A 14,731-nucleotide genomic window follows, 5' to 3' on the forward strand; every position below is an offset into this window, starting at 1 on the left:
AAAATTATGTCTCCCCAATTTTTTAGATTTTTTAGGTTGATTTGAGTTTTATGTATTAATATTTTTTAAGTGGTGAGTAAAAGTTATTTTTTGTGATTTTTCATATGAGCCAAATGCTCAGGAACACAACCAAACATTAACAAAAAAGAAAATCATGATTTTTTTAGCTTAAAACAATTTTCCACTGAAAACATTTTACGACAAGACAAATATTCTCTCTCTCCCTCTCTTTGAACACATTTTGCAAAGCTCACTTTTTTGCCCATTTCCCACGTCCCAATCAAACTGCACATAATTTCAGATCAACAACATTTTGATTTGGTTAATTTATGATATGGAACATTGCTTCCATATAAACAAGCCTTGACAATATACTTGGTACAAGGGAAAAGAATGGAATGAAATAGATTTTAAAGTATTCTTCTAGCCATTCTTTGTATAGGAATAGGAGTTTAATGCATTAGAATTGAATGACTACATAGTGTTCAGTCCATTACCATCATAAGTATTCCTCTAAGCTCCAACACTATCTTGGTCCTTTTGAAGGTTTATAAAAGAATAGAGTGGAATGAAAAAACTATAAAGTGAGTATATTTTTTTTATGATCTCTTAAACATAGTCTTAGTCCAAAGTTAAAATGAGTGTATTTTAGTAATAAGATATGATTTTTTTTTTTTTTTATGGACATAAATTTCTATTGCCTAAGTAGAAATTTATACATCAAGAACTTTGTACAACAATAAAACAAAGTTTTAGTCCCAAATTTTTGGGATCAAATATTGATCCTCAACATCAAAAAGTTTGTAGCTAAATGAAATTGTTGGCTTTTATTTATAGAAGAACAGTCCTTTTTTCCCCATTATAGTACATGTAACTCTCTTGTTATAATAATAATAAAAAAAAGTAAAAATGCAAATTACACTTCTAAAGTTTGAAGGTTTTTGAATTTTATATCTTAAAATTTCAAATTTTAGATTTTACCCATTAAAGTTATATTTTGTTTGAATCAACAACCTCTTTATCCATATTTTCAGTTATACAAAAAATTGTTATGTGCAAGGACGGACCCAAGAGGGGCTCAAGGGGGCTTGGGCCCCCATAGCCCTAAGAAATTTTTTTTACTACTTAAATTTTATATTTTTGTAGTTGGGCCCTCCCTCATTCAAAACCTTCCCCACCTCCCCCCACTTCCCTCCAATTAACCTAGCCAACCTAGACTAACTAGGAACTACCCAACTCAAAAACTTAACAAAAAATAAAATAAAAATTCTAGCCATTTTGTGTCTATTTTTGTTTTTGTTAGTAGATAATTGCATCTTTAATGTATTAAGAAACAATACTTATGTACATTTATCTTGATTGATAGTTTGTTCATATTATACATATGGATGCTTTATTTGCCTATACTCCGGCCCTCTTTAGCTTGAAATCTTGATTTCGTCTCTGGTCATGTGTGTTTAGTTTTTCCAAAAACGAAAAAATAATGCCATTTGACATAACGAAAATGGTGCGATATTTTTTATTGGACAAACAAAATATGCGTGACAAGCTTATATGGTATTTAACAAAAAATATGGACGAAGGACTATTAATACAAATGGAATATAACTACAGGAGATAAAAATTTAAAACAATTTGAAATTTTTGGGTATAAAATTCAAAATATTTCTAAATTTTAAAGGGTTAATTTTTATTTATTTATTTTTTTTAGAGAGATTGAATAAGTAGAAGAGGGGGGTATTTAAGTAATTCGCAGATTATCAACCCCAATATCAATTTTGTCGGTTTTGGCTGGTTTGGTTTATTGGTTGGTTCTCAAATAGTACTGCAAATCGCAACCGGGAGAAAAAGAAGAAAAAAAAAGCTTATTAATCCTGAATTTAAAACCCTAGATTTTACCAGAAATAATTTTTATGATTTGCAATCAAAATGACATCTGCTTCAAAGAAACATTATAAGGAGAAAGTTGTTCGTCGCAGGTAAAGTCCATCTGATTCCGACCTCATAGAACACAACAACTCCTGTTTAGCTTTTTTCTAGGTTTCAATTTTATGAAACTTATTGATTTGTGATTAATTTTTGGTTTTAGTTATAGACATTAAAATTTCAGAAGCAATATACGTTTATTTTTATTTTATTTTAAAAATTTTGTTCTGACTTGTGAGTGAGAAGTAGGGAATATTGTGATTGTGCAGAGAGGAGAAACAAGAAGAAGCTGATGGACCCAAATATAGAGACCGTGCAAAGGAGCGTAGGGAAGACCAAAATCCTGACTACGAAGCCACCGAATTGGGTTCTTTTCATGCCGTGGCTCCTCCTGGCACAGTTGATATTCGCGCCGCGGATGCCCATAAGTTATCTATAGAGAAGAGCAAGTACCTTGGAGGTTCGTGATCGTAGAAATACGTGTTGTGTTGTTTAAACAACGAAAACTATTGCTTAAATACATTTTGGGTGTGTCAATGTTGTATTTCAGGTGACGTGGAGCACACCCATTTGGTCAAAGGTTTGGATTATGCTTTGCTGAACAAAGTAAGAAGTGAGATTGACAAGAAGCCTGATGGTGGAGATGATATTGATGGAAAGTCTAGGTAAATTGAATTTTTTTTTTTTGGTTAAATTTAATATGGTCTTCCATTATTGATTTTTAAGCTGACAGGTCGTCTAAGGAGGACCAGCACATGTCAATTCGGACTCCGACTGCAAAGGTGATTTTGACTATCTTGAGAATGCTAAAGGGCTATGGAACATTGTTGCGATTTTAGCTTAATTGTTTATTGATGTCTTGTGTTTTCTTGCGTTTCAGTCTGTGTATAAATGGATAGTAAAGCCTCAAACTATTAATAAATCGAATGAGATGTTCCTTCCTGGTCGAATGGCCTTTATTTTTAACATGGTAAGAATATTTTGTTGCTTCTATATTCTTGTCTAATTTATATCTGTCTTTATTACCTTATGCTTGTCTAGTTTATAGCAGTCTTAATTACCTTAGGGCGTGCTGGGAGCCCAATGTTGGCTCTTCCTGATACAAGCTCGATTTTTTGTCGTTTTTATGCTACTTACAGTCTGTGCTTATTTGAAAGTACTTTAGGTTTTCTGGCCTTCATTCAGTTTAACAAACAGATATTAGTGTGCATAGTTTTTTGGAAGTCAAAGAAATGCGATATCTCATTACACCTTTATTGCCTGAGTGAAACTTGTAGATTGTGAGCAGATTTATTTTCTTTGAGTTGCCTATCCCTCTGTGTAAGAGGCCATATGGTCCTTGTGCTTATCTAGAGGCTTGGAGATTAGGGTAGATTATGCTGTATGTTATTGCATGTTGATCTTGCACCCAATTGGTATGAGATCATGGGACTCTTATTACATATGGTGCATCGTCCAATTTGAGAATGCATGAACAGTGAAGCTTTGGAATATATGGAGGGTTGGGGACCAAGAAGTGGTTGAATTGTAAATTATGACAGGAAACATTTGTTTACTTACAACAAAAAAAGACATGAAACATCAAGAATTCAATTCCATGGCAACGTGTTTAGGAAGCTGATTTAAATGTTATATATATGGACTTATATGTTACGACTGGTACATCATTTTAGTTTTGTGTTGTTAATCACTAGTCTGTACTCTGTAAACACAATCTTCTGACAGAAATGTCTCTTTTCCTGCATGCTAGGAGGGTGGATACTCCAACGAGATTCCAACAACCTTGCATAGGAGTAAAGCTGATTGTCCAGTGCCCGAGGTTTATATTTTCTTGATCCCTTTCTGGCATCTAGTCTTTAATGATAGGCAGCTTATCTGATTTAGGCGTGTACTTACTTTGCAGGAAATGGTTACTGTCAGTGTTGATGGCTCTGTGCTGGATCGAATAGCTAAGATTATGTCATATCTTCGTCTTGGCTCTTCTGGGAAGGTTCTTAAGAAGAAGAAAAAGGAGAGAGATGTAAAAGGTAATTTCTACATTCTGCTAAGAGATAAGCATTACAGTTCATTGAAATCATTGTTATAGAAGATACATGAGAATGTGTCCTTCTGAGCTGCATAGACATTTATGTGCTTTGTGGTCGTTCAGCTGCTCTACAAATGGGCATTTCTGGTTAGCACAGTTATTCTGGAGATAAATTGAAGTGCTTTGATACATGCCTTGCCAAGTTGCATGTTGAGTGTGATTTGAGATGATAAATTCCAAGATTTTTTTTGATGGATAAAGAGATAGATCTTATGGTCCACTGTGGTACTCCACAAATGCATTTTCATTGCTTTTTCTTTAGCATAGTTTTTGGTAGATCATTTTTCTTATTCATCTATGTAATATAGGTTGTTTTTGTCCCTCCATTTTCTATTTCAGTAAAAATTTTAGCTGCTGGTAATGAATATGATGAAGAGGATAAGCCATCAAAGCCAAATGGTGGGATGTCAAAGAACCCAACTGAAAGCGAGCTTCTTCCACCACCTCCACCTCCACCTCCTCTAAGGAAAAATCATCTTGATTCAAGAGAGAAACAAGGCCCAGCAGTTGCTAGAGCAGAAGATGATGACATATTTGTTGGCGAAGGCGTTGACTATGCTATTCCTGGTAAAGATTTGAGCCAGAGCCCCCTCTCAGAGGACATGGAAGAGTCTCCTCGAAATAAGGAAAAGCCTTCCTATTTCACTGAACCTGCTTATGGTCCAGTCCAACCCTCTGGGCTGCCTCAGGAATGGCAAGGAACGGTAAGTTGATCCTAGTAATCATTTGCCTTTAGATTTGAGACGTGGGGAAGATATGGTAACTGAGCTTCCAATTTATACTTACCTTCCCATAAGTTTCTATATTTTTCTTGTTGAAATGTACTATGTTTGTCCCTTTTCTAAGTTAATCGTATATTTATTAACCTTTTGGTTTCAGAATGGATATGATGCGATGCAAGCACAAGCGATGGCTGCTGGCTACCAGGGGGAGTGGCAGGATTACCAATATGCTGAACAACTGGCTTACCCTGATCAATACTTCCAGCAAAATATGCAGGCTTATGAAGTGGAAGGAGATTTAAATATTGTACAAGATCCACGCTTTATGACTCAAGAAGAGAAGGACCGGGGATTAGGGTCTGTTTTTAAGCGGGATGATCAAAGACTTCAACAATTGAGGGAGAAAGATTCTCGAGAAAAGGATCCTAACTTCATTTCTGAGAGTTATTCTGAATGCTATCCAGGGTATCAGGAGTATAACCGTGAGGTTGTGGACAGTGATGATGAAGATGACTTATCAAAAATGGATATGGGTGGACGAGTAAGTGATCTTTTTTTTTTTTGTTATTATTATTATTATTATTATTATTATTTTTTTGGAATCAGAAGCAAGTGATCTTTCCCAAGGTGGAAACATGTTTGGTTTTGCATATGAACATATGGTATAATTGATGCTTAATTTTAATCACTTACCTTTTAGTTGGTTTTGAATAGTATGGAATATTTATTCTGTGCTGCAATGCCATATTCTTGTTCAGATGTACTCTTTTTTATATTTATAAATGGTTACTGTAAAGTGACTGGTCTGGTATTCATAATAATTGATGCTTATTACATTATTGAAAAATTTTTGAACAGGCAAAGGGCCGTCTTCATCGGTGGGATTTTGAGACAGAGGAGGAATGGGCAACTTACAATGAGCAGAAAGAAGCAATGCCAAAAGCTGCATTTCAGTTTGGTGTGAAGATGCAAGATGGTCGAAAGACACGGAAACAAAACAGGGACCAGAAGCTCAATAATGAGCTGCACCAGATTAACAAGATACTTACCAGAAAGAAGATGGAGAAGGAGATGAATTCTGGTGAGGGTGGCAACCACTATGAAGATGACCCACAACCTGGAAAGAAGCTTCGAATATGAAATTTGATAGTTGTTCTAGTGTTTAAGAGAAGTTTTCTTTTGTAATCTAATATTGGTGATACTCTTTATTTTATTTTATTTTTTTAATACAAATACAATGGGCTTTCATAGTTCTTTCTTGTAGAATTTTCATGTGTTTTGTTTTGTTTTGGTTCAAAAGACAAAATACTGAAGAAGTAATTGGAGTTTAGGAACGTTGGTGTAAAGATGAAAATTTGAATTGATTATCGTCATGGGAATTTAGCATAGGAGCCATCAAGGAATCGACTAAACATTTTTGATGGGGTCAACCATGAGAAGTGGGGGACATATTGCATATAATGTAATAAGAAAAGAATGTAGTTTTTTTGTTTTTGGTAGAAAGGGGGAGATTTATTTATTTATTTATATAGGGAGTACAAAAACGAATGGCATCGTTTCATGGGGCAGTCTCTGCAAGTCCTCATTTGCTTAGGTCCCATGCATAACACTGATATACAAAAGATGGGCATCGGTCATATTCTTCCAGGTGGCTCGGTTGCTCGTCCCCTTTACACAAACACGAAGGATGGTCTAGTCTTGCTCCATAATATTCGTGCAATAGCAAATCAACACATAATATTCGAGGCCAAATTGCCACGAATTGTTAGCCAATTAATTACTAGCTTTGAGTTTACTTCCAAAATAATGTGATTATATCCTGAATTCTATGCCAAATCAAGTCCATAATCCATTGACCATGCCAATTTTGAAGGATGCCCCACCTCCTCTGCCTTACCAGGATTGGCTAGTACAGTACCATCAGTGTTAAGAGTAATATAAGGGCTTGATGATGCGAGGAGGTTTGAGTCCAGTTTTGCTGACTAGTTCGAACATGGTAAACTAAAACTGGAGTTGGAAAAAAGGTCATGGAGCAAGGAATATATGACTTGGGTAACAACTGCTTTTACTTGATCATTCAGATCTAACATGCAGTTTTTTGTTTGTTTTGTGATTTTACGTGTCCTCCCTGCATTGTTTTGTATGTTTCCAATCAGGGCTCATCTTGCAGTTCATGCAAGAGATTTAACAGGGGCGATCTTTGTCTTGATGGTTCAATCTCTTGAGCCATCATCCCTTGTCAAGAACTTACATAATAAACATTGACTAGTCGTGTTGTGTTTGCAGATTATGTTAAAGGTTGTCAATCATCAATCATTCATGTACCATTATAGGGGTGCATGAACAAGACAAGATGCCATTGAGTTGCCTTCAGAGATCCCTCTTATTTTTACGCAATCCAAATATGTGAAAAATGAATAAAGAAATAGACAGTATATAGAGACAATAAAATCTAGTAACATTTTCACAACAATCTTGTTTTGAGTTATAATGAGTTTCTGATATAATCTTATTTTATTTTGACATATGATGAGCTGATAACTCAAGTTTCTTGTGAAATTTTGATGTGTCAGTAGAAGTACTCACAAAGAAGAGAGACAAAGCATTAAAAAAAATTGTGAAAATAAGAATAGCTAGTGTTTGCAATGTGTTAGCATAAGACACAAAATTTTCCTAATGAACCCCAAAAGACACCTACATATGTACCTATAGGGCATATCAGATTTTAACTACCATACTTGTGTAAATTTACGAGTTATTGTATTTATGCAAAAATAATTTTTTATTATTTCTTTGCTTATCCTTAGAAAAAGAAAAAGAGTGAATAATGATTGTTGTGGGTGAAGAGAGAGAAATAATTAAAAAATAAAGAAAATTAGTATTTTAATGAAATAAAGTATCCAAATAGATAATTTGATGTGAGTTTTTGACAAGTGGTCAGGTAAATTTTTTTTAAAAAATAAGATTTTTATACTAAGAGTTCGCTTGGGAATAACTTATTTAGTTGAAATTGAAATTTTTTTTGCTGAAAGTACTATAAATAAAACTAAAAAGTAGCTGAAATAGTACATTATGACCCATAAATAATATTAAAATATGCAACGAGACCCATAAATAGTAATAAAAATAAGTTGAATAGTAAAAAAAAAAAGTTAAATAGTGAAAAAATCTGACTTTTTCAGTCAATACCAAACGCGACCTAAAATAGAGTAATGATCTAATATACTGAGATGTGAATGCTCTAAAAAATGTAAAAGTAACATAATTGAGAAAGAGAAACGAATGACCCCATTTAACTAGTATGTACAAAACTATAAATATTTTAATGATCAACTAAGCCAGACTACCATTTAACACGTTAATTCCTGAAGAATTGTATGGCAATGATGAGGAAAGTGGAATTGCGGATAGCAGCATATATGAAAGAATTAAGAGTAAAGGGTCTAAGTGCAACATCAAGGACTACCCCCTCCCCCCATATTTCACGTTTAAATAGAGATAACAATCACGTCCAGATAATTGAAGGTACAATAATTGAATCAGCAGTCTCCCAAACGTGGAACGAAACTCTACACATTAGTAAAAACAAGGTGAACAAGTATATTTCATCCAAAATACTGCACTCTGAAAACATATTTAGTTTCACTAACCTCTAAATAAAAATAGCTTTCTACTTTAATGGAGTGTAACCTTACATCACTTGATAATTTACAGAGCTTTTAAATATAGGCAAAATACAATAGAAAAGTCAAAATAAACCCAAAAGCTCAGATAATGACGATCTATACAACCTCTGCAGAAACAACTCTTCTCATCCCTATTGTCGGAAAAAAAAAACATTATTAGAGAAACAAAAAAAAATTGAGCCTTTTGTTTTGCTATTTAATTTCTCTAATCTTACAACATAATGAACAAATATTTGTTTGGAATTTATCAAAACAAAAGATAAATCAACCCAGTTAAGGAACCCACTCACAATAATGAAGATAAATAATATGTCACAAATTGTTACAATATAAAAGCTCAAAATCAAGACCCACTTTCAATTAAAAATGAAATAAACCCAATTCCAGGAAACAAATCTGTGTCTCAAATTTTTGCATTAAAATCAATATAACTCACTTTTAATTTATTATTTCTTTAGTTTTTCATTTAAATATTATTTCTTTATTAATTTTTTATTATTTCTTCCACAGCTCACTTTAGCTGTCTCTCCCTCTCTCATATGAAGATTTTGAAGAACAACTAGCAAACCCACAACCCACAGCCACCTCCACTGCCCACTGGCCCCCATTACCACAACCCAAATCCACCAAAATTGCAACAAAATCATCTCCAAAACCAACCAAAATCACACATAAAAACAACCAAAATTCAACAAACCCACAAATGGATTTGGGAAAGAAAGATTGGTTACTTCGAGGGTAACCACCTCCTTAGCAAAGGAAAGACTTAAAGAAAGGAAAAGAGAGACTTAGAGAGAAATAGGAAGAGCAAGTGGTTAATTTTCTGGATAATCCCCATTCAACATCTGAAATCTCCTCTTATACATTTGAATCCCATTTTCCTGCCTAAACTACCCAACCAATGCAACTAACTAACTGAGCACATCAACTACTAATTGACTAACAGAATTCAACTAACTAACTAAATACAGAATTCAACTAACTAACTAAATACAAAGCCGCTTTTTTTGAGCTGAGACAAAAAAGTATTGAAGCTGTTATTAAGAAATAATATATATACAGTTTTATACAATTAGTAGAAACCATGCCAAGCTGACCAGTGGCTTAATGGTACGCTACTTGTGTAATGGCTAACCAATCCTAAAGCCCTAATTGCATGATATAAATACCACATCTTCTCTATTCTTTTCTTTTCACAGCCACCCCCTTCCCCAAATCTCTCTGCCTCTACGCTTCTCACTACTCACTTCAGCCACCTCCTTCCCCAATTTTCTCTGTCTAAGTCTCTACCTTTCTCACTTCACTTCAGCTGCCTCATTATTTCTTTTCTTTTCTTTCTCTGAGCTCCATGGACCATGGCCACGCCTCTCTCTTCTCCCTGACTAGAGGCATATCTCTGTTCTTTCTTCAATTCAGAATCTCAGATAGAAAAATCACTGCAGAGGCATGGTGGCAGGCTCAAGCATTATGAGATATACTCTGGCTCCTGCTATGGTGTAGCCACGATAGGTTTGTCTGTCTAGATCCTTTTGGTTATTCAAAATATTTTCAATTTCCGGCATGGAAGTGGTGGCCGCAGCTGTCGGTGCACTAGTGACAACAACTAGCCAGCTTCTCTGTAGTTGTGTCAGTTCTAAGACCAACACCACTTTTAATTTGCATTCAAATCTTGCTGCTGTTGAGGAGGAGATGAAAAGCCTTACGGATCGTATAGAAGAAGTCAAACGTGAAACGGAAGCAGCGGAGAAAGAAGGAAAAGATATCAGAGCTCAAGTCGTAACTTGGCTTAAGGACGTGGAAACGCTTCAGCCTAGAGTCAATGCAATTCAAGGACAAATGGTCAACAACAATAGGCCTTCTCGATGTTTCTTAAATTGCAGAAAGCGGTATAGAGCGAGCAGGGAGGTGGAAGAAACTCTGAAAGAGATCAAAAAGCTTCTTCTTGTAGCTGGAAGTTTTGACTCTGGTGTGGTTTGTCTTACTAGAGTTCCCAGAGCAGTGGAGTGTATTCCTGGCCCTTCAATTCAAGGTCAAACAACCGCATCAAAACAATTAGACGAGACTATGAAGGCATTGGCTGATGGATTCAAAAGGATTGGTATTTGGGGACTAGGAGGAGTTGGCAAGACTACTCTGGTGAAGAACTTGAATAATCAGCTCAGAGAGGCTTCTACACAGCCTTTTGGCATTGTCATTTGGGCCACCGTTTCGAAGAATTTGGTCATTAAAAATGTCCAGAAACAAATAGCTCAAAGATTAAATTTGGAGGTGAAAATGGATGAAAGCGTGCAGAGAATGGCCATTCGGCTTTATGAAAGGCTTGAGAAAGAAGAAAAATTTCTACTCATTCTAGATGATGTTTGGGAGAAAATTGATTTACACACTTTGGGTGTCCCAGTGCCTGAAGTTCATAAAGGCTGTAAGATCCTATTGACTTCTCGACTTATGGAAGTCTGTAGGACTATGACAACCGATCTCGTTATCAAAGTAGAAGTTTTAAATGATGTTGAAGCATGGCAATTGTTTTGTCAAAAGGCAGGGGATGTGGCTCATCTGGAAGAAATTAAACCATTAGCAGAAGCAATTGTAAAAGAATGTTGCAGATTACCACTAGCCATCATCACCGTGGGAGCTGCCATGAGAAAAAAGACAAAGGTCGAGTTGTGGAGGCATGCGTTAAAGGAGTTGCGAAGATCAGTGCCTTCTATAGAAGGAATTGAGGCTGAGGTCTATAAGCCGTTGAAGTTGAGTTACGACTCATTACAAGGTAACAACATAAAATCCTGTTTCTTATATTGCTGTCTATTTCCCGAGGACTTCCAAATTGGAATAAACAACTTAGTACAATACTGGCGGGCAGAAGGTTTGATAGATGTAGGACAGAATTGGGCTAATATGGACGAAGGCATTTCTTTGATTGAAAATCTGAAGGACTCTTGTTTGTTGGAAGGAGATCCCGATGGGGAAACTGTGAAGATGCATGACGTTGTTCGGGACGTTGCTATATGGATTTCGTTATCGTCTGAGGATGGGTGTAAATCCCTTGTTCGTTCGGGGATTGGGTTGAGTGAGATTTCTGCTGAAGAGTTTTCAAATTCAAATTCTCTCGATAGAGTTTCTTTCATGGATAACAACATAACAAGGCTACCTGATTGCATGATACAATGTTCAAAGGCCTCGACTCTGCTACTCCAACACAATAATGCCCTTAACACAGTTCCTGAGAAATTCCTGCAAGGATTTGAAGCTCTCAAGGTGTTGGATCTCAAAAGCACCAGCATCCGGTCATTGCCTCATTCTCTACTTCAACTTAGAGATCTCCGTGTTCTTCTTCTTTGCAATTGCAGTAATCTTAAAGAACTACCCTCACTGGGAACGCTTACTAAACTTCGAGAACTTGATCTTGGTGGCACGTGTATCGCAAATTTGCCAAGAGCGATTGAAAACCTGAGTGAGCTAAGGATTTTAAACTTAGCATATACTGGAAAACTGAAAAGCATTCAACCTGGAATTATATCCAAGTTGTCTTGTTTAGAAAGTCTATTTATGTTGGGTAGTGGCTTTCGTTTCTGTTCGAAGGGAGAGGAAGACGAACAGGCAACTTTTGAAGAGCTCAAATCATCCTTTAATCGATTACATTACTTAAAGATCTCATTGAATGGGATCCCATGGGACAAAGCCGAAGATCTTTCCTGGATAAATAGAATTAGTGATCTTGAACTTCTTTTTCCCCCACGACAAGGAACGAGATGCCTACTTACAATAATAAAAAAAAGGTGTTCTTTCCAGGGTCTTAATCTTTCTTCCTCGCAAGAATGGATTGGGTGGTTCTGGGGTAATTCAAGTTCTTTGGAATTAATTCTATGTACAGGACTGGATGAAATGCTTAAAGACTTCATTGAAAGTGATGCCAGTTTTGCTGGTTTAAAGTCACTTGCTATTGATTATTGTCCAACCAGTTTAGGGCAGAGAGGAGGATGTGCTGCCCGCTGTGACCTACTACCAAACCTGGAGAAATTTCGTCTCTCCTGGATCGAAAACCTAAATAGCATTTCAGAGCTAGCTGGTCATCTTGGGCTGAGACTTAATAGCCTAAAATCAATAGAGGTGAAACACTGTCATCAGATGAAATATCTTCTCTCCTGTGGTGACTTCATTCAGACTCTGCCAATCCTAGAAGAAATCAAGGTAAACTATTGTGAGAACTTCGAGGAGCTCTTTAATTATGAATCAGGGCAGAACATATCTCCAGATCCTAAACTACGGATATTGCAATTGGCGTACCTTCCCAAATTCAAAACTCTTTGCAGATACGAGGAGACATGGCTGTGTCTGGAGCAGGTTGACGTGTGGGAGTGCGAAGGTCTCAGAAGGCTGCCTCTTACTAACCAAAATGCAGGTACCATAAAAGAAATTAAAGGAGAATCTGAATGGTGGGATGCTTTGGAGTGGGACGATGACCAAACCAAATCAAGTTTGCTGCCTTTTTTCCATCCTCGGCAGTTGGGTGGCTTCGGTCAAATAAAGGCTTCGGCCCAAAGTAGCCCTTCTGATTGTGTTTGAAAATTGAGTGAGTTAAGAGTTTGTTCATTTTCGTAGTGTGAAAGCACCGATCAGTTTGAGAGTAGTTGTTCGTTTTGTTGTTGTTGTTGGTTATTTTTATTTTTATTTTTTTTCATTTAATTCAAGTTTGAGAGTATGTGTGCATTATTTGAGTGTGAGTCAATGCGTGTATCGAAAATTTGGAATAATTGAGTGTCATGTTTGTGAGTTAAGATTGAAAGAGTTTTGAGTTACCCATAATGGGTTTGAAAACGTGAGAGATTTATAGGGTTTGATGTTTGTATCTGTATCTTTCATAAATGGATTTTTATTGGTGTGCCCATAGATGTCATGTAGGCATGAGGTTTTTTTTTTTTTTTTGAGAAGACGTAGGCAGGTATGAAGTTGGCGAAATGACATTGAAATCATGTTAATATATTTATACTAATTAAAAATTAAAATGTTGGTAGTAGAATTTCCATTATATTAAATATTAAGAATTATGGCAAGTAATAAAATAATTTCACGTTTCCTTCTAGGCAGCACTAATCCAACCAGATCTTTTTGCATTTTCCTTTTCATGATTTCTTCTTCTTTTATAAAGCTCCATTAGGGAAAGAAATACATTTATCTTCTTTTGCAAGTTATATATCAGATCATCTCTTTGATTTCAAGCTTAAAATGATTCGAATAGGCAATTTAGTAATAATCTTCCCAAAATTTTATTGTCCTATCTTTTCTGGTATTTATGTTATGCTTTTGGAGCATTATAAATTTCCTGTACATGTAACTGTGTAGCGTGTACTTCCCAGCTTTTATATGTCTGAACATAAATTACAACTTGAAACTAAATAGAAGATCTCCAAATTCCCTGGAATTATGTGATCTTCAGCAAATACAGAACAACACTACACAAAAAAGAGAGCTTTTTAGCTGCTGCTCAAGTTGTTTATGCAAAAATGTCAGTACAACCCTCATTGTTGTGCACAAAAAAGACAACATACAAAGTGATCAAAAGCAGAAGAAATTGCGAGTGCACATTTAAGCAAATTATATGATTTTTATTCTATTGGTAAGTTGCACACCCACACACCCACTCAGTGGATCTTAAACCCACAACCTCACCCTCTATCCCACTTTAATGAGGATGAGGTGCTATATAAGCTAGAGCTCATGGCAGATTAAACAAAACATATAATTATTATATGTCAGCTTTATCTAAGATAAAGTCCTTTTAGCAGGATAATGTAAAGAATTAGGTGGTCATGCATCCAAAACATAATGAGAAAGCAATGTTATATATAAGAAACAGCCACAACCCAGAATATGTAAAATAAATAGACAAAAAACCTAGTGAACCTTGTTTGTTGGATTTTGGGGGTTTGAAGATAGTCAAAAACTGGAACCAAGTCTTTTGACCTTGCTTCAATCATGCTAGTTGGGATCCTTTCAATTTCAATTTCTCTGCCGGAAGAATTTTATTCATTAATTTTGGAGCCTTCCACCATCATTGATTGAAAGCATATCTAGCAAGCGAATTTACAAGAACAAGGGAGATGTTAGACATCAAACAAAATGTATGCATGATTGAACAAGCACAATATTCCATTTCACCGGACTCAAATACCTCATGTTTTGCACACAACGGGGTCCAAGGCTGATGCATCTGCAGTTCAACTTCTGATATATAAAAATGATGTTTCTCCTCAGGACTGATTTTTGCTTTCATGAATGCAACCCCAGCTTCAGGATAGATGCTATTTCCTTTC

The 14,731-nt window shown here is 35.7% G+C and overlaps 2 protein-coding genes across 3 annotated transcripts; both read left to right on the forward strand.

The window, feature by feature from the left end:
• The first annotated feature begins 1,781 nt into the window (after window positions 1-1,781).
• Window positions 1,782-6,068, forward strand: LOC142643683 (suppressor of mec-8 and unc-52 protein homolog 2). Its single transcript, XM_075818389.1, has 10 exons — window positions 1,782-1,979; window positions 2,196-2,386; window positions 2,477-2,591; window positions 2,660-2,708; window positions 2,807-2,896; window positions 3,677-3,745; window positions 3,830-3,953; window positions 4,352-4,716; window positions 4,892-5,275; window positions 5,593-6,068. Exons 1-10 carry the CDS (start codon window positions 1,930-1,932, stop codon window positions 5,872-5,874), a joined length of 1,719 nt encoding a protein of 572 aa, XP_075674504.1. The 5' UTR covers window positions 1,782-1,929; the 3' UTR covers window positions 5,875-6,068.
• A 3,641-nt stretch (window positions 6,069-9,709) lies between these two features.
• LOC142643525 (disease resistance protein At4g27190-like) lies at window positions 9,710-13,305 on the forward strand. 2 transcript variants are annotated; one of them, XM_075818190.1, is made up of 2 exons: window positions 9,710-12,608; window positions 12,731-13,305. In XM_075818190.1, the coding sequence occupies exons 1-2, from the start codon at window positions 9,981-9,983 to the stop codon at window positions 12,764-12,766; spliced, it is 2,664 nt and encodes an 887-aa protein (XP_075674305.1). In that variant the 5' UTR covers window positions 9,710-9,980; the 3' UTR covers window positions 12,767-13,305. The 2 variants fall into 2 exon arrangements, with proteins under 2 accessions (XP_075674305.1, XP_075674303.1); XM_075818188.1 differs by having other exon boundaries at window positions 9,710-13,305.
• Window positions 13,306-14,731: the final 1,426 nt, after the last annotated feature.

Source organism: Castanea sativa, chromosome 7 (genome assembly GCF_040712315.1).
Source record: "Castanea sativa cultivar Marrone di Chiusa Pesio chromosome 7, ASM4071231v1".
NCBI lineage: Eukaryota > Viridiplantae > Streptophyta > Magnoliopsida > Fagales > Fagaceae > Castanea > Castanea sativa.